The following is a 26,501-nucleotide window of genomic DNA, read 5'->3' on the forward strand; positions in this document are numbered from 1 at the left end:
CCTCCCACAATAATACAAAACATCATCTTATAGTTAGTTAGTTTAGCCCAATTTACTTTGGGCCCATTGGCGCCATCTTCTGATGAACTACTGCAGTGAGGTAATTGGTCAACATTTATCACCATCGAGACAGGTAAGTGATCAGAGGTGGTAAACTCATACAAAATTTCAACTTTTTCCAGACTTTCATGAGCATCGGCTGTACAGATTACATGATCCAGCCATGATGTTGTGTGCCATGCTTCACTGATATAGGTATAACTATCTACAGGGAGTAATTTCTTACTGGAAAGGACCAGTTTACTGTCATGACAGAACTGCAACAAGTGCTGACCAAATAGAGATTTCTCATCAGAGGTGTCTCCATTCAAATCACCCATCACAAAAACATTTGCACATGTACATTCCTTAATATAAGAGTTCAGTGATGTGCAGACGCTATGGCCCAATGTGCTTGGGCAACTGCCTTTTTGCCGTCCTTGGCTGATATTGCCCTTTCGAGGGAGGGGAAAAAAAAATAGGCATATTTCAACAAGATTTTCTTTATAATTCATAATTTTGATTGAAGTTTCGTAAAACAAAGTTTTCAGAGTCAGTCATTCAGATTCAGACACCTCGAGAGCAAAAGGCAGCACGCTTCATTAGAAAAAAAGAAGAAAAAAAAAAGTGCAGCACACGACCGGGCGGAGCTTCAGAGACCCAAGAGGAGTTTGAAGATGCCGTGGGAGTAGAGCGACTGCCCTGAAGGTGAGCTTGAAATGTAGCCTTCACAGAATTACAAGACATGATCACAATCAACTTCTATAAAATCTGATGTCGTCGAGTTTAGGACATTAAGTGATCCTAAATAATCTGACAGCCACCTACTGTCCCACGTTTAGGTAACAAAAAAAAAACAACAGCCAGCTAGCTTGCAGTCAACGTTTTACATTGCGCAGGTTGTTTTGTGGGAGGCTAACCAAACTAAGTTACATGCAGCTGATAACATTTCATTTTATCAAGCAAGATGAATGACGGACATAAAGCACTATTCAAATTATTCACATGCACGTTGTGTTAATACAGAAAAATCGAAATGCCCACGGAAAAGAGATGAATACAGGAGAGAGAGAGATTTTTTTTTTTTGCCATTTCTTCAGGTTAGAGCAACTGAAGCAAACAAAAAGCCAATCTTTTCACATATTCATCTTCATTCTTATAGCTATCGTATGGAGTACAAACATTTAAAATGATAAAAACATTCATATCATGCACAATTTTGATTGCAATACACCAATCCACCTCTAATCTAATAACACTAATCATTGGGTCATATTTCTTGCGCCACAGAATGGCCACACCTCAAATCTGTAGTGGACTCTCCTGCTCCATGGAAGTCACTGTGCACAGAGTTAAGTTTATCCAGGTCCTGTATGGCTAAAAATGTCTCTTGCTAACAAAGTATGTCTGTGGTCTCCAGTAGCTGGTCAACAACAGCATGATGTGCTCTGTCCCCAGCAGACTGTCCTAGGCGTAAGCCTCTGGAGTTGTAAGACACTTAATCCCCATCCCTGTGGCTAACACTGGTCTTCATATACCTCAGTCCCCGTTGAAGGCACATTCATCACCACCACTGACCCCACAGTGGGCTTGGGTTTGCGTGCCTCATAGAATCAACGCACAAAAGTACCCTCAGGCCACAGCTCTGGATTATACATTTCACTCACTTCTTTGCATTCTGCAGTTATTTTAAATGAACTGAACCGGCTATGAACAGTTTCTAACTTTTGACAGGTTACCTTGCACCTTGCGAGTCTAAATCAGGTGAGAATTTAGTTGCAAACACAATCACCAGCTTAGACTTTATGACTTGAATGTCTCCACTAGTGCCAGTCCCAAAAATACCACCAGTCTTCTTGCCTTTGAGATGATTCAGCCGAGGCTTGGTGTTGACCGTAGCATTTTCAGAAACCTGTTTACGGCGGTTGTTACTCCTAGTGCCCTGGGCCCGGATCCAGGGTGTGGTAGCAACCACGTCACTCCATGCCACATTAGGATGTACTTTTGTGCTGCTGGTTGATCCATCCAGGCTTGAGGGAAGATTATCCACCTTCTGGCTTGAGTCTTTCTCAATGATCTGACTCTGCAAGCCATCTTGGGTCTTCTCACAGGCTTGGTGAGAAGTCACTCTCTGACTTTTTCTGGCCTTGTTTGTTTGGGAAGTAGGCCCTCTCTCCTGATTTGCTCTAGGCTGCTCAATAATGCCCAGACGCTGGTTTATGTCTGCAGTGATAATTCTCAAATCATTGCAGGTGTTTGTCTGTAGGGACACAGCTTGTTTCATGGTGATAATATCTGCACCCAGTTGTTCAATCTTACCAAGCAGACAGGAAACATCCAAGCTGTTAAAGGTCACAGGTGGTAGTTCATCAAGATTGTGGGAAACAAAACGAGGAACGTTCTCACCAGCTTCATTGAGGTACTTTGAGTCTTTTTGTGGCCCAGTATGAGCTACAAACTTGCGAGTGGTACCAGGGCATAGATCAAAAAGCAGTTTGGTAGAGTTTGTAATCGATTCTGATGCAAAATGGTCCACAGCCATCAAAACAATATCATCCTATTTTACAGTTTTGATCTTAATAAAAAGAAAGTTTAAAAACTCATCTTCCACAGTAACTTTTCCTGAATCTGTGCGGTATATTTCAGGTTTTGTTCGAGTTTTGCTTCTGCCTGCTGCACCTGCAGTGGCAGCCATCTTGTTTGCCCAAGATTTATGGTTTATTGTAAACATTTTAAATAAAAGTGTAAGAATAGAGCATCTGACTGACCCCTCATTTCTAAACCATAAAGAGAGGAATAAGAATTTGTGATTATACAATAAAATGTTCCTCACTGGATACAACTTTAATCTGATTTACAGAAACTGATCATCTTCACTCATCTGAGAGCTCCTTGTTTCAGGTTGGTGATGATCTGGTGCCATCTAGTGTAGAAATCCCACAGTTACAATAGAGCATCTGACTGACTCCTCCTTTTTCTAAGCTCCACCTCCTCTACTCTGTGAAACTCACACTGTCGCTCTGATTTTTCTTCATTCTGCATTCACTTCACTCAGAAACACCAATCAGAAGCTTTTAAACACGGACTGGATGGTTCTGGTTCTGGATGTGTGGTTCTGAAAGGATCTAGAACTCAGTGGGATAAAGAGCTACAGCAGCTGATTCTCTCCTGTGCTGATCTGATCATTCCAGACGTCCTGAAAGAGAAAGAGAAGTTTGTACTGAAGGAGTGTTACAGAGGAACAGCACAGCAGCAGTTGGAGGAAATGGCTGCTAAATACCCTCTTTCAGAAGAAGAGCTTTCATGTCCTGTGTGCTGTGAGATCTTCAGGGATCCGGTGGTTCTGTCGTGTTCCCACAGTGTGTGTAGAACCTGTCTGCAGCAGTTCTGGAAGACTCAGGGCTCTCAAGAATGTCCAATTTGTAGAAGAAGATCCTCTAAAGTTTTTCCACCTATTAGCTTTACAATAAAGAACCTGTGTGAAACTTTTCTGGAGAGCAGGAGTCAGAGATCTTCAGCAGGGTCTGAGGGGGTCTGCAGTCTGCACAATGAGAAACTCAAGCTCTTCTGTTTGGATGATCAGCAGCCTGTGTGTTTGGTGTGTCATCTATCAAAATCACATACAACTCACAAATGCTGTCCAATAGATGAAGCTGTGACTGACTGTAAGGTAGGATATTAGTTCTAGTATTTCTATTTCTGAACTGTATAAACTGTATAAAGTCTGTTAGTGGGTGTGGTTTCAGACCAGAGAGCAGAAAGTAGGAGTGAGTCATTAATCCATAATAATAAAGTTATAAAATGCTGAGTTTAATTTACTGAACAGTAAAATCCTCTGATCTTCAGTCGTTCTCTCTGTGATCACATTTATATTTCTGTTCAAATGTTGAAGGAATTCACTAAACTACACTGTGGTTCAATTCCAGACTAAACTCCAGACTGATTTGGAGCCTCTACAGAAGAACCTGAAAGTCTTAGAGGAAGCTAAACGAGACTATGATCAAACAGCAGCCCACATTAAGGTGATCCATCATCTTGAACTGTCAGTCATGTTGTTAAGATCATGTTAGTGATGAGTGCTTGTAGAACATCTGTTAGAGTTTGTGTTTCCTAATCGTCTCTCATTCCAGACGCAGACCCAGCACACAGAGAGACAGATAAAGCAGGAGTTTGAGAAGCTTCACCAGTTTCTAAGAGATGAAGAAGCAGTGAGGATAGCTGCACTGAAGGAGGAAGTGGAGCAGAAGAGTCAGATGATGAGGAGGAAGATTGAGGAGATGAATGAAGAAATATCATCTCTTTCAGACACAATCAGAAACATAGAGAAGGAGATGGAAGCTGAGGACATTCAGTTCTTACAGGTAAGAATCTCTTTACCATCTCTCTCTCTCTCTCTCTCTTTTCTCTCTCTCTCTTTCATACTGGTGAGTGTGTGATCAGTGTTGGCGGGGTCTTAGACATTCATTCCTTCCTCAATTTTATCTGAAATCCTCCTGAAAAGACTCTTCATTTATTAAAATCTTCTCTTTATTTCTCCTCTCAGAACTTCAAGTCTACAGAGAAACAGTAAGTCAGTGTCAGATCACCCATTTTATCTCCTCTTAAAATAATAATTCATTTAAATCTACAGTATATTTGATTGTTGGTAAATATGAATGTATGATAATGAAATGAAGGTGAATAAGGATTGTGTGATAATGTTTTAGTAATGAGAACAGTAGTAGAAATATTGATTTAACAGAAACAACAGAATTATTGACTCAAGGCAATAAATTAAGTAAAATATTGACGTTTATGTAAATAAATTACAGGCTGTAAACTTTATACAGTGAAATATTTCACACAGTTTTATATTTTCAGAGTTCAGCGCTCACCAAAGCATCCAGAGAAGACATCAGGAGCTCTGATCAATGTAGCCGAACACCTTTCCAACCTGAAGTTCAGAGTGTGGGAGAAGATGCAGGAGATTATCCAGTACAGTAAGTTGTGTTTCTCTTAGGGTTGATCTCTCAGATACAGTCTGATTCTGGACTGATTCCTGCAGATGTTCTGAGTCTCCATGTTTTCTACATTGATCTGCAGCAACAATCCAGTAGAAAGATCTAGAACACATGTGTCAAACACAAGGCCCGCGGGCCAAATGTGGCCCGCCACGTCTTTTTATGTGGCCCGCGAGAGCTTGTAAGATCTTAGTGTCTATAATAAATAGGTCAGAAGCGTTCTTTGACCAAAAAATACATTTCCCACAATGCTTGTCGATTGTATTACCCGCAAAGTTACGGCTTACTGCCACTACACGGCAGTGTAGTCATTGATGTGGAAACCCTGCCGGAGGGAAGGTGTAACTTCGCGGGTGGAATTGAGACATGTTTATCCCATAATGTCCAGAAAAAGAGAAGCTGATGCAGACGGACGGCTGTGCTTCAAGGCGAAAGACCGGTATGCCTTTTGTGTTACGAAGAGTGTTACTGACCAAAATAAACGCTTTTTAGAAGAGATATAAGTTCTGTGTAAATATTTATAAGACAATACCTGACAAAATCTGTTTTAATGAGGTTAATAAACATCACTGTGACAGCGCTAGTCACAGTTTCACCGCAGCAAAGGAGGAGGAGGTGAATCACTTATCTAACCAGCCTGTACTGATTTCTGCTCCAATAACCCTTTCAATAACCTCCAATAGCCTTTAATAGTCTTCAGTAGCCTTCAACAGTCTAACCTTGCAGCCGTGGTGTGTTCTAAACTCCGTAGTTATAAACATCCTGAGGTTAGCAGCACGCTAACTGACCTGTTTATAATGTAATCCCAGCAGTGACTCCGTGTCGGCTGTTCTAAACTGCTGCTGTTAGCTGCTTGGGCTGAAAGATGAAGTGTAGAGAGCTGTATTATCCGGTTAGTGCGGTTAAAACCTTTATTTCCTATACAGAAGAACTTTAAAAACTGTAAAAACGCTCCAGACTGGCTGAGCTGAGCCCTGTAGCCCGTGGCTGGGCTGTAGCTCTGACTCAGACTGCAGACTTGTGCTGCTGCTGCTCCCACTAGTGGTTGGATGAGGAACTGCTAAATCTGAGGAAATGCTAAATCTGTCACAGCTCACAATTTTTGATTTTATATTTATTAAGCCTCTTTTCAGTATCAAACGTTTTGATCAAAGTTAATATAACTTGTATTTGATGTCATTTCTATTCACTTGACTAGTTTGGTTTTTGATTGGTGGAGTTTTTGGTTTTCATAACATGACAAATTAAAAGGATTTATGTTAATAGAGCAACAAGCAAACATTTTTTCCATGCAACTGTAATATTTGATTGAATAAATCATATATTGAGAGTTATTTAACATTAAGGAGTAATTACATTTATTTACATATATTACATTTGGTTACATTTTATTACATTTATAAGTTACATCTGGCCCTCGGAGGACAGCCAATATGCCAATGTGGCCCTCGGCCAAAATGAGTTTGACACCCCTGATCTAGAACATTCAGTTCCTTGAAAAAGTATTTATACCAATTAACCTTTCCACATTTTCACATTTTACCCACAAACCTAATATTAATATATATAATATATAAAGTATTTTATTGGGGTTTTATGTGATAGATTAGCACAGAGTAGCAAGTAATTATGAAATGAAAAGACAAAAAAAAGTGTAAGGTGCATTTTTATTTAGGAAATTGTATTCTGATACTCCTGAGTAAAATCCAGTGTGACCAATTGTCTTCAGTCACCTAATTAAATAAAAAATAGACTCTACCTGTGTGTAAATTATTGTTAATAACTAGCTCTTCTGTGAAGGCCTCAGAGGTTTGTTGGAGAACATTAGTGATAAAACAGCATCATAAAAACCAAGAAACATACCAGAGAGCATGTTCCTTTGCTATAAACCAAATTTAAAGCAAGCCTAAAGTTGTGTTTGTACACCAAGTAAGGAAACACAGAAGAAGGTGGAAGAAGGTGCTCTGTCCAGGTGGGACCAAAGTTGCACTTTTGGCCTAAATGCAAAGTGCTATTTGCAGCAGAAAATTAACACCACACATCCCCCTGAAAACACCATCACTACTGTGAAACATGGTGGTGGCAGCATCACCGTTTTGGATGATATTTTTCAGCAGGGACAGTAAGGTAAATGCAGGGCAGTCCTGAAAATAAGAATCAATCATTCAAAACCTGTTGGAGGCAACAAAAGACTTGAGAGTGCGGCGAAGCTTCACATTATAGCAGAACAATGATCCTAAATATACAGCCAGAACTACAATTAAATGATTTAGATTAAAGAATATTCATGTGTTAGAATGGCCCAGTCAAAATCCTGACCTAAATACTATTGAGCTTCTGTGGCAACTGTTGTTCACAGAAACACTCCATCAAACCTGGGTGAGCTTTAGCAATTTTTCAAAGAAGAATAAGCAAAAATCTCTACAGATGCGCCAAGCTGGTAGACACAAACCCCAAAAGACATGCAACTTGCAGCGAATAGTCTCTCATTGGATTTAAAGATACTTTTCACTGTTCTCATAAAGCAGATTTATGCATTCTTCTGTTTGAGAATTTGACAGATGCACCTGATGCTCATTCTGATTCATTCTATCTTTCACACCATGCAAGTGCAGTGTTGAACATAAAAAATGAAAAAAGAAAAACATTTTGACTGAACATAAATTTATTCACTTTTATATTTTTATTTTGAGAAAGTAAAACATATACATTTATTCATATTAATTTACTTGTTGTCCAATGATCTAAAATGCCACTTGCTACTGGACACTAGTGTCCATTGTGTCTCTGTCTTGGTCAAAAATGTAATAATAAATAAAGTTGGATCAAAAGTAAAGCAATGGTATAAAACACACTTTAACCAACATCTTTACTGAAATGTTATATTGTTGTTTGACCAAGATTGAGGCAAAATGCGCTGCACCTCGTCTCTTTCACAGCTCGAGTTCAGACAGAGCATGGCTACAAATATAACCATATAAAACTCAGCTCATTTATGTACAATTTTATTGTACTGAGCGAGTCAACCCGAGTAGGATGGGTTCCTCTGACTGAGCCTGGGTTCCTTCCAAGGTTTCTTCCTTTTAAAGGGAGTTTTTTTTCTTGCCACTGTGTCACCATAAAAATTGGCATCTATGTGGTGCTGCTAATAAGAAGCGTGGACCTGTTTTTCTCTGTAAATCTGCTTTGTGACAACCATTGTAGTAAAAAGCGCTATAGAAATAAAATAAAATTGAATTGAATTAAATAAACTTAAGATGTAATAGGACATGTAAAGTTAATCAAATATTGTTAAATATAAAGGATAGATAGAGGTTTTGGTGTGTTTTTAACATGATTTGAAAGTGAAACTAATGTCAGTTAGTCAGTGTTGTTATACTTTCCTGTATTGAGCGTCACAGAATTTAAACAGCCTCTCACACAGTTTGTCGTTGCATTTAATTCATAACCAGTCATTGTCTGGGGGCCTCGTGACAATTTGGGGCCCCTAGCAATTGCTAGGCCTAAAAGGTGCTTTTCTATGTTCTCTTGGTCAGAACAATAGAGAGGTGTCTTTTGTCCTCTGTTAAGCTCTATCCAGACAGAATTAGTTTCTCAGGGGTTCCTGGGATAATTTTCCCTTTTATGTGGGTCCTCTGTGATTTTATTTCCATCTGGAACGACCATGTATGTACTGTTTTTCGCTGAACTCCGTGGTCCTCCGGTAATTTTATTCCCGTCCGGATGCACAGTTTCGTCACCTCGCATTTAATTAAATAGATATTTGTCCACTGCTACGCACCGTATTTACACTTGGTCATGAGTTTCCACAGAGATCCACGTAAACACAACAGCGAGTGGAAATGGAGGAGTTACTGAACGTGATGTCATGTGACCGAGAAAGCCTAAAAAGTCACTGGTCCTCCTGTTTTTTCAATTGCAGTTCAGATGCAAGTGTTTTATCACTGAGTTAGAACTGGGTGATATGGCCTAAAAAAAAAATCTTCGATTTAAAAAAAAAAACAGATTTTCGATTTAAATCAATTTTTCCCCTACTAAAAATCTAACTAAAGATAATAAAGAAATGGTTAAAAACTAGTTCTTATTTAATTTGTTTTCACTTAAAATATTCCCTTTTTGGTTAAAGTGCAACCAGAAACAAGCAAAAAAAAACAATTGTAAACTGTGAGAACATCCAGTAACTTTTAGAAAGCTTTCTCAAACATAGTTTAGGTACTGACACAACGCACCCTCAAACTTAAAAAAATAGCAACAATAAACACACCCTCAAAAACAAATAGAAAGAAATAAAATGGTGCCCTTTTCGATAAAACTTACAAAGTAGAAAATAGAAAACAAGTACAATTTAATATGCTATTAAGTAAAGACTTTTCCCCATTGGGCTTGAATTGCAAAACAAAGTGGAGTTATGTGTCATAACTAAGTTTTGGGAGTGAGCCACGCCCTCACTCCTCCCACTTCCATCCCTATTTAAACAGTCACTTCCTCTCTACCTACTCATTGAACAAACCTCGCATGTGGTGTTGCCGACCGCTCCTTACCTGGTACACGATGGTTCTGCACCTGTCTGTCTCCTGCGACCAGCTGCTCCCGTCCACCATGACTCCTCCACTGCCTCTGCTCCAGGCTGCCTTCCCTGGTAGTGGTTTTAGCTTGTCTCGGCGGCTGTGGCTGTCGTCTCCTCTACCTGGTCTGGCAGCTCCCGTATGGTCTCCTCGGCCCTTGAGCGGTCTCTCTTGCCGCTGCTGCTAAACCCTTCCTCCTGCCCCTGTGGGGCCTCCACGCGTTCTCCGCGTTCTCTCTCTTTCCGCCATCTCTCCAGCGACGCTGCCGCTGTTTATCCTCTCCTGCTGCCACTGCGGGTCCTCCACGCGATCTCCGCGTCCTCGGCGGTCTCTCTCCCTCTCTCTTCGCCGCTGCTGCTTCCTTCACGAGGCCTCCCCGCGACCCTGTCTTCCGCGGCGGTCTCTCTCTCTCTCTCTCTCAGCGCTTCCGCTGAACCACTCCTGCTACACTCGCAGGGCTTCCTCGCGTCTTCGCCGGACTCCTCTTCAACCCTTTTCGGCGCTGCACGCGCCCCTCCGGCGGCTCGCTGCACTGCTTGGAGCCGTCTGTTTTGCATTTCCTCCTACTACTGCTTCTCTGGGCGATACTCGAGCTTCGAGCGTGGACACGCCTCCTCTCTCTCTCTCTCTCTCTCTCTCTCCCGTGCGAGTGCCGGCGTGCCTTCATATCCGTGGACCGGCGGTATTACTGCACATGTGTTTAGCGCCCTTCTCTTTCTCTCTCTTTCTCTCTCTGCCGCTACCGCGGCCCGCTCCGACCTGCATTTCTTTTCCACCAAACCCGCTGGCCGGGTATGGCTCCGCCTTCCTACAGCCTCACTGGGCCGTTCTTGAGCATAGCCACGCCTCCTCTCTCTCTCTCTCTCTGTCGGCGTGCCTTCATATCCATGGATCAGCGGTATTTCTGCAGATTTGTTCAGCGCCCCTCTCTCTCTCTCTCTCTCTCTCTCTCTCTCGCTACCGGCGCCCACGCCGGTGCCGCTACCGCGGCCCGCTCTTCCTTTTTTCCCCTTCCGGCCCGTGTTTCTTTTCCGCCCGACCCGCTGGCTGGGTGTGGCTCCGCCTTCCTACAGCCTCACTGGGCCGTTCTAGAGCGTAGCCACGCCTCCTCTCTCTCTCTCTCTCTCTCTGTCGGCGTGCCTTCATATCCATGGATCAGCGGTATTTCTGCATATGAGTTCAGCTCCCCTCTCTCTCTCTCTCTCTCTCTCTCAGCATCTTCTTTCTCTCCCTGCCTCTACCGGCGCCCACGCCGTTACCACTGCCGCTGCCGGCGCCCGCGCCGCTCCCGTGGCCCGCCCTTTCCTGTTTCCCCTTCCAGCATGCTTTTTCCGCCTGACCCGCTGGCTTGGTGTGGCTCCGCCTCCCTGCAGCCTCACTGGGCGGTACTCGAGCATGGCCACTGTGATATTCCTGCTGCTGATTTGGCGCCGCCTGCTGGTCACTTGCTGCTCGGCCCGGAACTGGCGTTCCTTCGAATGCTGACCTCGTTTCGGAATTGAAGACAATTATCCAACGTGGTGTCTATCCTTTGAGCTGGACAGAGTGCGTGGGTCGCATATGCTCCCTGCTTCCATCATAACCCTCCTCACCATGATCGTAATCATTTTCGCCATCATTATACTTATCTTACCATCGTATTCATCTTTGCCATCAGCATCTTCACCATTGCAATCTTTGCCTCCATATCTCTGCCACCATCGCTGCTCTGTCTATTGTATTGTGCCATTGTCGTCACCACGATCCTTGGCACCCTCATCATACTCACCTCCATCATCACCATCGCATGGCCATCTTCACCATCGTCGTCATCACCACCATCTTTGCATCACCATCGTCACCACCGTAGTCGTCATCTTCGTGGCAGTCTTCACCATCATAATCACCTCCATCTTTGCCCACATCACCATCATCGCCGCAATCTTCTCGCCGGCATCTTCATCACTTTCACCTGCTTCGCCTGCATCATTGCCTTCGTCATCGCCATGGTCTTGAGTGTAATAGCTCTCGTCATTGCCCTCTTTATCGCCATCGTCATCACCACCATCTCCGCCTGCATCGCCTTCATCGCCGCCATAGTCTTTATCACCATTGCCATTGTCTCTGCCTACATCACCGCCTTCATCTCCGTTGCCGCCATCTTCTGGCCTGCATATTCGTTGCTTTCACCTTCTTCGCTCTCATCAACGCCATGCTGAGCATCATCTCATCCTCATCGTGGCCATTTTCACCTTAATCGTCTCCGCCTCCTTCTTTGTCTGCATCACCTTCATCGTCGCTGCCATAGTTTTCGTCGTGGCTATCATCGTCATTGTAGTAGCCATCTTCATCCTCATCATTGCCGCACTCTCTGCCTACATCCCATCAGCGCGATCTTCTCACCTACGTCTTCATCTTCCTCGTCTTCATTGCCATCGTCTTGGGCATCACCTTGCCCTCGCTATGGCCATCTTCGCCACCATGGTCATCATCGCCCCCATCTCTTCCTGCATCACCTTCATCTCTGCCACTGTTGTCATGGCCATCCTCATTGTCTTTGTCTCTGTCATCGCCATCATCGCTGCGATCTTCTCGCCTTCATCTCCATCTTCCTCGTCTTCATCGCCATCGTCTTGGGCATCACCTTGCCCTGGCTTTGGCCATCTTCTCCACCATTGTCACCATCGCCACCATCTCTGCCTATGTCATCGCCATCATCGCCGCAACTTCATAGCTCGCTCCTTCACCGCCCGCATAATCGCCACCATCTGGGACGTAATCTCGCCCTCTTCATTCCAATCTTTCGTTGCCATTGTAACAATCACCCTCACCGTACTAACCTTTGTCACCGCCACCCTCGTCTTCGCCTCCTTACCCATCTTCGCTACACCAGTCGGTCTGTCCTCCCTGCCCATCCTCCATCATCCCAACGCCATTTCATCTGTCCTCCCTGCCCATCCTCCATCATCCCAACGCCATTTCATCTGTCCTCCCTGCCCATCCTCCATCATCCCAACGCCATTTCATCTGTCCTCCCTGCCCATCCTCCATCATCCCAACGCCATTTCATCTGTCCTCCCTGCCCATCCTCCATCATCCCAACACCAGTCCATCTGTCCTCCCTTCCCATCCTCCATCTTCCCACCACCATTCCAACTGTCCTCATTCTGTCTGTCCTCCCTACTCTTTTTTTTTATCTCCCGTTGCTGCCGTCTTCCCACTCCGTCTTCCCACTACATCGCCCCGTCTTCCCACTCCGTCTTCCCACTACATCGCCCCGTCTTCCACTCCATCGCCCCGTCTTCCCTCTCCGTCTTCCCTCTCCTTCTTCCCACTCCATCGCCCCGTCTTCCCACTCCATCTTCCCGCTACATTGCCCCGTCTTCCACTCCATCGCCTCATCTTCCCACTCTATCGCCCCGTCTTCCCACACCGTCTTCCCACTCCATCGCCCCATCTTCCCACACAGTCTTCCCACTCCATCGCCCCCCCCCCCTTCACTTCTGTTGGACCATCAGGAGCACCCCTTCTACCTTACCAGGTCGCTCCTGCTGCGCATGCGGGTCGGTGGCTGCTTTTGGGGCCTTTAAACTACATGTACAACACGTGCATCATTCCATTAAGTCGATCAACACTACCTTTCCACTTCAACCGATTTCTGCCACCAAGGACCTCATACATTCCTATACTCGAATAGGCTGGCAGCACCTTCAAATACCTTACTTAATTATTCCCTACCTTTCTTTCCTTTGACTTCCACACTGCCTTCCCCATGCATCGGTTCATCCTCTGGCTTTCTCAAAGACTACAAGGTCGGACTTCCAACACTCAGTTGCTTCTTAAATCCTAGCAGTGGTCGAAAGTTCTGATTTAATTTTTGGGGCTTCGGCTTCACGCTTTACAGCGAAGCTGCCCCGAACTCCATCCCAAATACTCTGAGTTCGCTCCCCCTCTTTCTTCTTCTCTGCCCAATCAAGGGCGTGGGTCAATACTAGCAAAGTGGAGTTATGTGTCATAACTAAGTTTTGGGAGTGAGCCACGCCCTCACTCCTCCCACTTCCATCCCTATTTAAACAGTCACTTCCTCTCTACCTACTCATTGAACAAACCTCGCACCCACCTCCTCCCCATCTTCCTCCTTCTTTAATTTTATTCTCTTCTCATGTTTCTTGTCATGAGAAGGGGGGCTTCGGCTTCACGCTTTACAGCGAAGCTGCCCCGAACTCCATCCCAAATACTCTGAGTTTGCTCCCCCTCTTTCTTCTTCTCTGCCCAATCAAGGGCGTGGGGCAATACTAGCAAAACTTTTAAATAAGTGCCAGTGTTCTATAAAATAAGATGATCTTTTCTCATGAATATGCAAAAAATCTTAACTTGTAGTGCATACAGAACCTGGTAAACAGTTGAAACAGTTGCTTGTTTAACGTTGAATGGTGAACTAGTGCTGCTGCTGCTGCTGCGTTCATTCCGTTGGGAGCAGCACTTCTCCCACTCCGCTACACGCTTCTGTTTAGAGATAGTGTAGATATAAATTTGTCATGCTGCTTCCTTTATAAGGAAGCGCGCGCGCGGGAGGGAGGGAGGACTGTAAATTCTGTAAATTCGAATTAATCGATAAAATTGATTAATCGCCCAGCTCTACATTGAGTTGATGTCTACTGGTGGCTGGGTAGACTCAGAGTGTTCCTTTCTTGTCTTTCTGTTCTGTTCACCGGTGATTTGGTAAACTCAGAGAGACTGGGGCTGCGACCTTAAGCAGTACAAGCAGTACGTACTAGGGGTTGCACAACTACTTTTTTTACTAGTCTATTAGTTAGTTGTTCAAAAAAGTAGTCAACTAGTTGTAATTTGCATAATCAAAGCAAAAAAATATATATAACTGCGTCTAATGCTGATTGAAAAATCAAACAAATACGTCAAATATTATTTTAAACAACAGCTGATCAGGCTCCAAATTACACCTCCATATTCAATGTTTCTTTGGCAATGCCTTTATAATGGAAAATTAATACATTTACAGCTGCACAAGATCTTGCACCTCGTTTCTCACAGTGGATATTTTAACATAGAACATAAAGGAAGTGTTCATTATGTTCATTCAAAACGTTCATTAATTCCTGATTTACCATTTTTACCACGTTAGCTAGCTAGTTAACAAAACGAAATATTTTGAAATTCAGTCAGATTTTGGTTAACTATCATTTATAAAGGTTATTTATGACAGTCAGTCTGGTGAAGAGGAACTAGTCTCTTTTATCTCAGATGAGAGATGAGTTTATAGTTCTGGAATCTTCTTCTAAAGCTGTTTAACTGTTTTACTTTAAGTAAAGAAATCAGTCTGTAGAGATAAAACATTTACAGAAATGGAGAAAAACATGATGTTTCATTCTGTTCTCTCTCCTCAGCTCCTGTTACTCTGGACCCCAACACTGCCCTCCCACACCTCCACCTGTCTGATGATCTCACTGCTGTAGAAAAGAGAGACCAGAGATCATCAGTTCCTGATAATCCAGAGAGATTTGATGAGTACTGGTGTGTTCTGGGTTCTGAGGGTTTTAACTCAGGGACACACTGCTGGGACGTCCAGGTTGGAGACCGGGATGACTGGGCACTGGGTTTGATCCCAGAATCTGTAACAAGAAAGGGACATTCTTTCTGGAATTTAGTGTGGGGTCTGGTTTACAGTAAAAGCAGTGATGAATACTGGATACGCTGCCCAGGACAGTTAGATCTCTCCCTCACCCCTAAAGAGAAGCTGCAGAGGGTCAGAGTGCAGCTGGACTGGGACAGGGAGAAACTGACCTTCACTGATCTTCTAACCAACACACACCTGCACACTATAACACACACTTTCACTGAGAGAGTTTTACCTCTTTTCTGGAATGTATCTGATTATCCTCTGAGGATCTTACCAGTGAAGACGTCAGTAACAGTGGAACAGCACAGTTAAAGTTAACTCTGCTCACAATCAACATTTATACAGGTAGTGAGTTTATGAATTATCATCATAAGTATATCATTACCTGTATACAGTGGCTTGCAAAAGTATTCATACCCCTTGAACTTTTCCATATTTTGTCACATTACAACCACAAACATAAATATATTTCATTGGAATTTAATGTGAAAGACCAACACAAAGTGGGGTTCAATTATGAAGTGGAAAGAAAATTGTGCGTTGTGCAAAAGTACTCAGCCCCCCTGAGTCAAACTCTTCAGTCAGATTAGATTGTGAGCGTTTGTGAACAACAGTTTTCAGATCTTGCCACAAGTTCTGGGATTAGGTTTAATTCTGGTCTTTCACTAGACCATTCTAAAACATTTAATTGTTTTAAACCTTTTCATTGTATCCCTGGCTTTATGTTTAGAGACATTGTCCTGCTGGAAGGTCAGTCTCAAGTCTTTTACAGACTCCAACATATTTTCTTCCAAAATTGCCCTGTATTTGGCTCCTTCCATCTTCCCATCAACTCTGACCAACTTCCCTGTCCCTGCTGAAGAGAAGCAGCCCCAGAGCATGATGCTGCCACCACCATGTTTCACAGTGGGGATGGTGTGTTCAGAGTGATGTGCAGTGTTAATTCTCCGCTACACATAGCGTTTTGCATTTTGGCCAAAAAGATCAGTTTTGGTCTCATCTGACCAAAGCACCTTGTTCCACATGTTAGTTGTGTCTGTGGCTTCTGGCAAACTGCAAATGTGACTTTTTATGGTTTTCTTTTAACAATCGCTGTGCAGTGCACGACTAATAGTTGTCCTGTGGACAGATTCTCCTACCTGAGCTGTGGATCTCTGCATTTCGTCCAGAGTTAACATGGGCCTCTTGGCTGCATCTCTGATCAGTGCTCTCCTTGTTCAGTCTGTCTGTTTAGGTGGACGGCTTTGTCTTGGTAGGTTAAGAGTTGTACTATTTATCTTTCTATTTCCGGAAAATAGATTAAACAGTGCTCTGTGAGATGTTCAAAGCTTGGAAAATCTTTTTATAGCCAAAATCTGCTTTAAACTTCTCCACAACCTTATTTCTGATATTTTTGTGTCATTTGTGTCATGATGCTGTTTACTCCCCACAGAGCACCTGTATTTGTACTGAGTTTAGATTACACACAGGTGGATTTTTTTTAGTCATTAGCAGTCATCAGACAACTTCTGAATGCAACTGATTACACTCAGAGAAAAGGGGGCTAAATACTTTTGCACACCACACTTTTATTTTTTTATTTGTAAAAAATGTTTTGAATCATGCATATTTTTCTTTCTACTTCACAATTGTATACCTTTTTGTGTTGGTCTTTCACATTAAATTCCAAATATATTTTTTAATATATTTGTTTGTGGTTGTAATGTGACAAAAAATGTGTATGAATATTTTGGCACTGTTTTTTAAAGAATGTATCTGTACCATCACATTCTAATGTGTTTGTGAAAGTATAATTTTGATTTTAAGTATCACAGCATGACTCCTGATATCATTATAACTTTAGAACAGGAGTGTCCAAACTTTTTTTGTTGTGGGCCAGAAGAAGAAATATATGTGCAGTCACGGGCCACAGACTCAAAAAACAATAAAACAAATAATTAAATATACTAGTACTACTAAACTACTAATAAAACATTTCCCTAATTACTATCATTTACACATATAATTTAGTTGGGTTACTATCTTTATCTATCTTTGTTTAAAGTAAGGTTTTTCAAATTCATGTTTCGGTTCATAATGTCTCTTAATATTATACTCCTAATTAGGCAACTGATTCCTGATAAATTAAACACACACGCTTCCCACTTCACTCTGAAATAGTAATTTTCCCAACATGCCTGAAATTTTCTGCATTTGCTCTCCATTTTTTGTTTCTTTGGAGTTGTTAGACTCTTTGGCCCGTTTTCTGCGACACAACTGCGCATTCTCGCCGCATATAGACTCTTTGGTTCCTTTTTTCGTGCTACAAGTGCGCATTCTCGCCACATGTAGACTCTTTGGCCCATTTTCTGCGCTACAGTTGCGCATTCTCGCCGCTTTTAGACTCTTTGGTCCGTTTTCCACGCCACAACTGCGCATTCTCGCCGCATACAGACTCTTTGGTTCCTTTTTTTGCGCTACAAGTGCGCATTCTCGCCACTATTAGACTCTTTGGCCCATTTTCCGTGCCACAACTGCGCATTCTCGCCGCATGTAGCCCTTTGGTCCGTTTTCCACGCCACAACTTCGCATTCTCGCCACTTTTAGACTCTTTGGCCCATTTTCCGCACTACAACTGAGCATTCGCCCCGCATGTAGACCCTTTGGTCCGTTTTCCGCACCACAAGTGCGCATTCTCGCCGCTTTTAGAGTCTTTGGTCTGTTTTCCGCACTACAACTGAGCATTCGCGCCGCATGTAGACTCTTTGGTCCTTTTTCCGCACTACAAGTGCGCATTCTCGCCGCATATATAGACTTTTTCTGAAACCCAGCGTTCAAACTTTGAATCTCACATTATAAAAACCTACGGGCCATCTTTCATTTTATTTCTAAAATACCTCGCGAGCCACTCCAAAAAATGAAACGGGCCACAAATGGCCCGCGGGCCGTAGTTTGGACACCCCTGCTTTAGAAACATTTTCTTCTCTAAAATGTCTTTAGATATACAGTGTCTAATTCATACAGTTAATATTCTTGTGTTTATATTGTCACATTTTTCATTTTGCACCAAAAAGTTTTATCTAATTTTGCTATACTGTGAGATGGTGGGGTTACTCAACACACACACACACACACACACACACACACACACACACACACGAAAGCAGGGCAAAGACCCAAGTTATACATCAACAATAAACAGAATATAAAATAAAATAACATTGCTGTTTCAGTAATGAGATGCTCGTGCACCTTCACAGCATGAACACAGAGATCAGTTTCCTCTGCTGAGAATTGCAGAAGTGCTGCGCCATTAAAATACCAATCTGCCAAAGTCAGAGTGTACCTGGCTCTTAACGGCAAGTGACACACCAATTGGTTTATTTCATGTTAGGCTCAAAACACACCCATGATTAGTTAAGAGACTTAGTACATCATTAGTACTAGTACACAATTAGTACTCACAATACCAAATACATACTGACACACTGCGGTTGACAGCTTGCCTATAGATCACTTAAATAGGGCCCAAAGTCTTGGAGATTCTACAGACGTAAAAACAATTTGTCTATTTGTTAAGTGGAAGTGGTATCACAAATAATGTTGTTTCAACAGTTATTAGTGATTTGGAAAATCTTGCTACTCAGTAAGGACACTTGAAGTGGTTTAATGTGACATTAAATTTTAAGTCTCCAGTGGTGTGAAAAATGATGCTCCACTCCTCCTTTTCTAGTTCTTATCTATGATGAATCCTTTTATCTATATTTTATTGAGAACATCTTTTTTATTTAATCGTGAGCGCTCTTCTGCTAGAGTCAACATACTCAGAACTGACTGATCTTGATTACCAAAACACAGAGCAGCTATTGTAGAACTGAAAACTGGATATTATGACATGCTTAAGTAAGTCAACTCTTTGAGTTCAAGGCTCAGAGTAAAGTGTGTAAAATCAGCTTCCTGAATTACTCAGGATAATATTATTTCATATTTTTAAGTAATGCACTGGAAATAAACCAGCATTGCTGTTTTATCTGTGAGGATCTGGTTAGTTGTTAGTAGGGATGAATGGATTGATTCTGGTTGCTTCTGGCTCGTAATAGAATACTGCTTTATGTAACATTTTTATATAGTTACATATTTTATAATTTCATGACAGAACTTCTCTAGAGGTTTATTTCACCAATTGTACGATTATTACAGTCTGACACCACTAGGTGGAGCTCTGAGCTGTACTCATATTTCTGTTAAGACATTGTTCTTAATAAGAAAATCTGTGTAAGAATAATCCACCAGCAATTGAAAAAAATAATTGAATGCATTAACTTACATTTACATTTTCATTTGATTATTTAAAAGAAAGTTACACCTCCAGTACCAGTCAAATATTTGGACACATTCAATTCAGTTTTTTTTTTTTCAAACTACAAAGAAAAACATCTATAATTATTTAGCAGACTAAAAAAGTGTTAAACTCAAATATATTACATATTTTAGATTTGTAAGAGTAGGCACCTCTTGCTTAGATGACAGCTTTGCACATTTTGCCATCTTGCTTCTCAGTCAGTTTTATGAGGTAGAGTCACCTGAAATAACTTTCAGTTAGCAGCTGTGCTGAACTTCTTGAATTTCTTGCCTCTTAATGTGTTTGAGAGCATCAGTTGTAATGTTGTGAAGAGGAAGAGTTGGTACACAGTTAAAAGCTCTATATAAATAATGATCTAATCCATATTATGGCAAGAACTACTCAAAAATGACTATAAAAAAATAGGGTTATGATAAATCTGGCTCTCATCAGGACTGCCCCATTAAAAAAGAAGGATCTAGAGTTATCTCTGTTGCACAGGATAAGTTCATTAGAGTTACCAGCCTCAGAAACCACAAGTTATTTTGTTTTGAGTATTTTAGTTTGTTTAACACTTTTATTTTCCATGATTTCTTATGAGTTTCTTTATAGTCTGAATGACTTCAGTATTAATTTACAATGTAGGAAAAATATTGATTGAGAATCTGCATCCAAAATGTTGACTGGTACTATATTATACACTATATATAGCTCCATAGCTCCATCCAACTCTACTCTGACTGACTGTGCACACATTTTGGGAGATAAATAATACACACTTACACTGACCCATACATAAATAAATAACAAACACAGGCAATACAGGCAAAAGCCAGTGTTAAGCCCCCTGCGTCAGATCACATGAACAAGGTATTGTGACATTCCATACCATGTAGGGATAAAGTGTCTGCTTTCTTTTCCCCTCCTCTTCTGCTTCTCTAGGCTTACGATGTTCAGCTCCAATCCAGAAGTTCATTAAACCTGATAACAATCTATGGATTCTGAAAAAAAGTGCCTTATAAGTTAATATTTTTCTAATGTGGGTGGGTGGGTGGGTGGGTGGGTGGATGGATGGATGGATGGATGGATGGATGGATGGATGGATGGATGGATGGATGGATGGATGGATGGATGGATGGATAGATAGATAGATAGATAGATAGATAGATAGATAGATAGATAGATAGATAGATAGATAGATAGCAGTTTCTGCATTCCCTAGATAGTCTAGTAGTAATTATAATGTATTTTATCACATTAAATCTATCAACTCCCATTCCCAGCTATTATAAAAATTATCTAAATATAACCTCATGCAGACATACATACATTTCAATCCAATTGTGAAACAATGATGTAATTCTACTTAAAGTCTACGTAAATGTGAGGAATGGCTCTAATGAGAAACCCCAGTGTATACTCAGATGTATTAGTATTTTAGGCCAGGGCTATTTGTTGGAGGTATATGCGGGTGGTGAGCTCATACAGAAGGAAGGTACAGTGAATCCTCTCTCACACAGCTGCCGCCCTAACGCCACAGATTCCAGGGGAAGCCAGCTGGTAATCTGAGAAGACATCAGTGTAGCTTTAGCACATAGCACTCCATATTTACCATCACAGAGTATCTACAGAAATAACAGTCCTAGAAAGGTTCTGCAAGTGTAGTCTACAAGTGTTTGTGTTGCACCATGGCCAGGCAGTTATATCCACTCATAGAAGACCAGCTTTCTGTCTGTTGAAATGGGGAGAGAGCAAAAAACTCTAAACCAATGGTCTAATTAACATTTTAACATTTTTAAAATCACTGATCAATTTTGATTTTAAAAATGTACTCTAAAAAGTACAAAAAACACGATTTCTCTGCTTGTTCTGGCCAATGCATTGTAAACCTGCATACGTTTAATTGATGTTTAAAATGATGCTAGCTCTTAAAGCCTGCCACATAGAGGCCAGGCAGCCAGACACCCAGAATGCAAATAGATTGTGATAAAAGTGGTCAAATGTTGAATCAATTATATGTTGATTTAACTCAAATATTTAGGTTTGAATGAGTCACGCTTGGAAAAAAAATCCAATTTTACAGATAACAGACTTGATTGATTTGAGTTAAAACAAAGTATATGTTTACAGTGTGTGTTTTTTCAGATCTACTTATTAAGTAGACTGACACTTCTCCACTCGCTGTGTAAGCAGCAAACTGATTGGATCTTTTTGTTGGAGGGCGGAACTTCAACCTATACTTATACAGATTCTAGATTAAACATTATTTCACCAAGACCAGACACAGGTGAGACACATGCGGATTAGAATCAGTGCAATGTATTAAAGAGGGTAACAGAACTACAGGGAAACCCAGCACAGGTGTAGCTAACAACAGTAAGGCAGCATAAACAAACAAGTCGAAGGTCTTACACAGAACACTAACCATGGGAAAGGCAGAGAGCAAGGTCAAAAAACAGGGTCTAAACCAGAACACAAACTTAATGAGAAGGGCTAAGCTAAAGCAGTAGACAGCAAACAAACAGGCAGAGGTCATACATGCAAAGGCAGAGAAGATAAAGAGATCGCAAGGTAGAAGAGCTAGAGACTAGATTTAATACTGGGCACAGAGAAATGAGGGGTATTTTTACAGGGAAGCACAGGTGAGAACAATGAGATTAATTAATATGACGGAGAGTTCGTGAGACGTGTCTCAATTCAGGGGCTGCATCCTTCGAAGGACTCATTTGAAGGCCGATTACGTCACCGCAGTGCGACAAGGCTGTCCCATTTTGAAGACTCCATGTGTGTCTGTGTGTATGTATTAATGTATTATTTAGTTTATTTATAAGTATTGTTTAGTTTATATACATATATATATATATATATATATATATATATATAGTATTTATATATATATGTATATATATATAATACATAATACTATATAATATATATATATATATATATATATATATATATATATATATATATATATATATATATATATATATATAATAAATAATATATAATGTATTTTGTGGTCTGAAGCAAAACGAGAATCAAAATCTCTGGCTCATTTTTCAGCTCTGACTTTGGTTGTGGCGGGTAGAATCTCAAACAGGAAACAGGAAATACTCCGTAGGGTAGACTGTCCCATTTCAGTACTGCCATCACAGCCTACCCATCCTTCGAAGGACACACCTTCGTAGACCGCGTCCTTCAAGGATGCTGCCCCTGAATTGAGACACAGCTGCAGTGGCACATTACTAAGAGAGCACTTGGGACTTTTGGGAAGTGTAGTTCTGAGACACTGTGTCCATGGCAGTCAGATAGAAAGTGGCTGGCCTGACACATTATAAGAACTCTCAGTCATTATTCAAACAGTGGTTGGTCTCTTTAATAATAACGCCTCGTTAATAATCTACTACAAATCAAGCACAATGTATGTAATCTGTTTTAATTTATAATATCTAACATCTTGGGTTCTCAAGTGAGGAATTGGTTGTGGGGTTGTGGCCAACAGAGTGGCCATGGCAGCTTTCACATTTGATAGCAGCAACTGGCAAGTTATTTTTCTTTGCAGAGATTTTTTTGTTTATGTTGCTAATTATTAATTTGTTTTGTTGAAGAAATGTTTACAAAAGTCTACATGAAAATAAATATTATATAATTAGCCTACATTACCAATACATTCTGAGACCAACCCATACCTGATGCCTACTACAAGATATATATATGTATATATATATATATATATATATATATATATATATATAGAGAGAGAGAGAGAGAGAGAGAGAGAGAGAGAGATTTAAAAATAAGCAAAGTTTTTTTTTTTTTTAAATATTGAAAAAATGTCTAGGTCTCAATAGGTTAATACAAAATAAGTACTTTTGCTGGTAGAAAAGAATATTGAATATTTTATAAATGAGCTGACCCTCAGCAAACATATAATTATGTTAATTAGTTTTCAGCTTTGTCTGGGTGCAGTCATGTGTGTGTGTGAGAGAGAGAGAGAGAGAGACAGAGAGAGAGAGAGAGAACTGTTCTTAATGTCTTGGCACAAGTGTGTGTTTTCCCCGTGATGAGATTAAGTTGTTCAGAGTTCACCCCCACCCCACACCAATTATGTGTATTAAATGTCTAAAAAAGTTTTCATTTCTTAAAAACAATGACATGCAAAAGTTTGGCCACCTTTTGGCCAGAATGTGTTACAATGAATACAGTGGTGTGAAAAAGTGTTTGCCCCCTTCAGGATTTTGTGTTTTTCAGCTTGTTTGTCACTCCTAAATGTTCCATATCGTCAAACTAATTTAAATATTAGTTGAGGAAAACACAAGTAAACACAAAATGCAGTTTTAAAATGAAGGTTTATTATTAAGGGAGAAAAAAAAACTGCATGGCCCTGTGTGAAAAAGGGTTTGCCCCTAAACCTAATAACTGGTTGAACCTTGCAATCAAGCATTTGCTGCAAGAAGCATTGAGTAGCAATTCTGGCTCCACTCTTCTTTACAGAATTGTTGTAATTCCACCACATTCGAGGGTTTTCCAGCATGCACCACCTTTTTAAGGTCATACCAGCATCTTAATAAGATTCAGGTCAAGACTAGGCCACTCCAAAGTCTTCACTTTGTTTTCTTCAGCCATTCAGAGGTGGACTTGCTGGTGTGTTTTGGATCATTGTCCTGCTGCAGAACCCAAGTTCGTTTCAGCTTGAGGTCACAAACAGATGGCCGGACATTCTCCTTCAGGATCTTTTTGGTAGACAGTGGAATTTAGCAGCAGCAAAACAGCCCCAGACCATCACAGTACCACCACCATGTTTTACTGTAGATTTGATGTTCTTTTTCTGAAATGTGGTGTTACTTTTACACCAGATGTAATAGGACACAAACCTTGCAAAATATTCAACTTTTGTCGTGCGAGTCCACAGAGTATTTTTTCCAAAAGTCTTGGGGTATCATCAAGATGTTTTCTTGCAAATTTAAGATGAGGCTTAGTGTTATTTTTGCTCAGCAGTGCTTTTTGTTTTGGCACTCTGCCATGTCGTCCATTTTTGCCAAGTCTCTTTTTTATATGGTGGTGTCATGAACACTGACCGTAAGTAAGGCAAGTGAGGTCTGTATTTCTTTGGATATTGTTGCGGGGTCTTTTGTGACCTCATGAATGAGTTGTTGCTGTACTCTTGGGGTAATTTTGGTCGGCCAGCCACTCCTGGGAAGGTTCACCACTGTTCCACGTTTTTGTCATTTGTGGATAATGGCTCTCACTGTGGTTCTCTGGAGTCCCTTATCTAGACTAATAGATCTCAATTACTTTTTTCTTATTTGTTACTGAATTTCTTTGGATATTGGCATGATGTCTATGTTTTGATTATCTTTTGGTCTGCCTCACTTTAGTAGGCAGGGCCCATTTAAGTGATTTCTTGATTGAGAACAGGTGTGGCAGTAATCAGGCCTGGGCGTGTCTAGAGAAATTGAACTAGGATGTGATAAACCACAGTTATGTAATGTTTTAACTGGGGGGCAAACACTTTTTCACACAAGGATGTGTAAGTTTGGATTTTTTGTCCCTTAATAATAAAAACATTTATTTTAAAACTGCATTTTGTGTTAACTTCTGTGGTCTTTGACTAATATTTAAATTTGTTTGATGATCTGAAACATTTAAGAGTGACAAGCATGGAAAGTAAGAAATCATGAAGAAGGCAAACACTTTTTCACATTACTGTAGTTCTGCAAAATGAAAAAAGACCATAATGAAACAATAATACATTCCAAACATTGAAAGACAAGTTTTTAAAAGACAAATTGGCATTACAAAAGCAAAAATTACAATGTACAGTTTAGAAAGGATTAGAGAGGATTGCTTGTGTTTTATTATTTCTGATTTAGGGATTACGGAAGTGTATGAATGCGTATGTCTCTGTGTTTACAGTGGATGTGGCCTCATCCTGACCCTGGGAAAGGACAGCAGAGAATGATCTCTTCACAGTTTACATTCTGCTAGGAACATTTTCCATCTTGCTGTCCTGACCTTAGCCATTCCCACACTGAGCAGAGACACACACTCGTAACTGGTATGCTCAGTATATGATCACTGTAACTACTGTATATTCCTATAAATATTTAGTATTTAGATTTTCTTTAGACCTTTAAATCATTGTGGTTAAAAGAAACATTAAAGTGAAAAAAAATCAAAAGGTAATTTTAATGTTTATTTTTTTAGCGTATATACCAGTAAAAAAAATGGATTTGCCTGGTCTCAGAATGTAGGGGTTAATTAATGGAATTGTATTCATTTCCAGAGTTTTTTTAACATTTCTTTTCATTTCATGAATACAAAAAAACAGAGAGATGAAGGAAACAAATTTGAACACTAAAAGGCTTCCTCCAGAGATGAGCTTCTCCTGCTGGTTTACTCTGAAATATTTCCATAAACCTGTTCTGTCTCACTCAGCCCTCTGATTCCTCAGCATGGAAACTGGATAAAACTGTAAGCCCTGTTTTTTTTTACTACAGAAGACACTGAATAAAATATGTGTTTTGAAAGGATAAGGACGAATGTCCATCTTACAGATTTGAAGTTAAGAATCTATTTCTCAAGAAACAAATAGAATTTTAACAAAAAGACAAAAATATTTAAAAATATATAACCACTTTTCCCTCTTGTTGCCACACTGAAAAAGACTTGGCTCAATTCAACTCGTCACCATTTTGATTTAACTCAGTTAAGCTGTAAATATATAACTTTTAAAGTTTATTTAACTTAAATGAGTTGAAGCTAAATTATGACTTGGCTCAGTTAAGTTGATTAAACAAAGTTCAATTTAACTCCTTTTTATTCACACAACAACATTTAAAGTTATTGTTTTTCTAAGTATTGTGGGTTAATGGAATTGTATTATGACAAATTTACAAAAATGGTATTTGTATTCACAACATGTTTTGTTAATAACAGTGTAATCACAAAAACAA

General features: G+C 40.7%; 1 protein-coding gene across 1 annotated transcript; it reads left to right on the plus strand.

Annotated features, from left to right (window-relative positions):
• Nucleotides 1–3,045: 3,045 nt before the first annotated feature.
• LOC103035205 (E3 ubiquitin-protein ligase TRIM35-like) lies at nucleotides 3,046–15,905 on the plus strand. The gene is made up of 6 exons (XM_049463242.1): nucleotides 3,046–3,709; nucleotides 3,966–4,061; nucleotides 4,170–4,400; nucleotides 4,583–4,605; nucleotides 4,900–5,018; nucleotides 14,989–15,905. The coding sequence occupies exons 1-6, from the start codon at nucleotides 3,305–3,307 to the stop codon at nucleotides 15,531–15,533; spliced, it is 1,419 nt and encodes a 472-aa protein (XP_049319199.1). The 5' UTR covers nucleotides 3,046–3,304; the 3' UTR covers nucleotides 15,534–15,905.
• Nucleotides 15,906–26,501: the final 10,596 nt, after the last annotated feature.

Source organism: Astyanax mexicanus, chromosome 13 (assembly GCF_023375975.1).
Source record: "Astyanax mexicanus isolate ESR-SI-001 chromosome 13, AstMex3_surface, whole genome shotgun sequence".
Classification (NCBI taxonomy): domain Eukaryota; kingdom Metazoa; phylum Chordata; class Actinopteri; order Characiformes; family Acestrorhamphidae; genus Astyanax; species Astyanax mexicanus.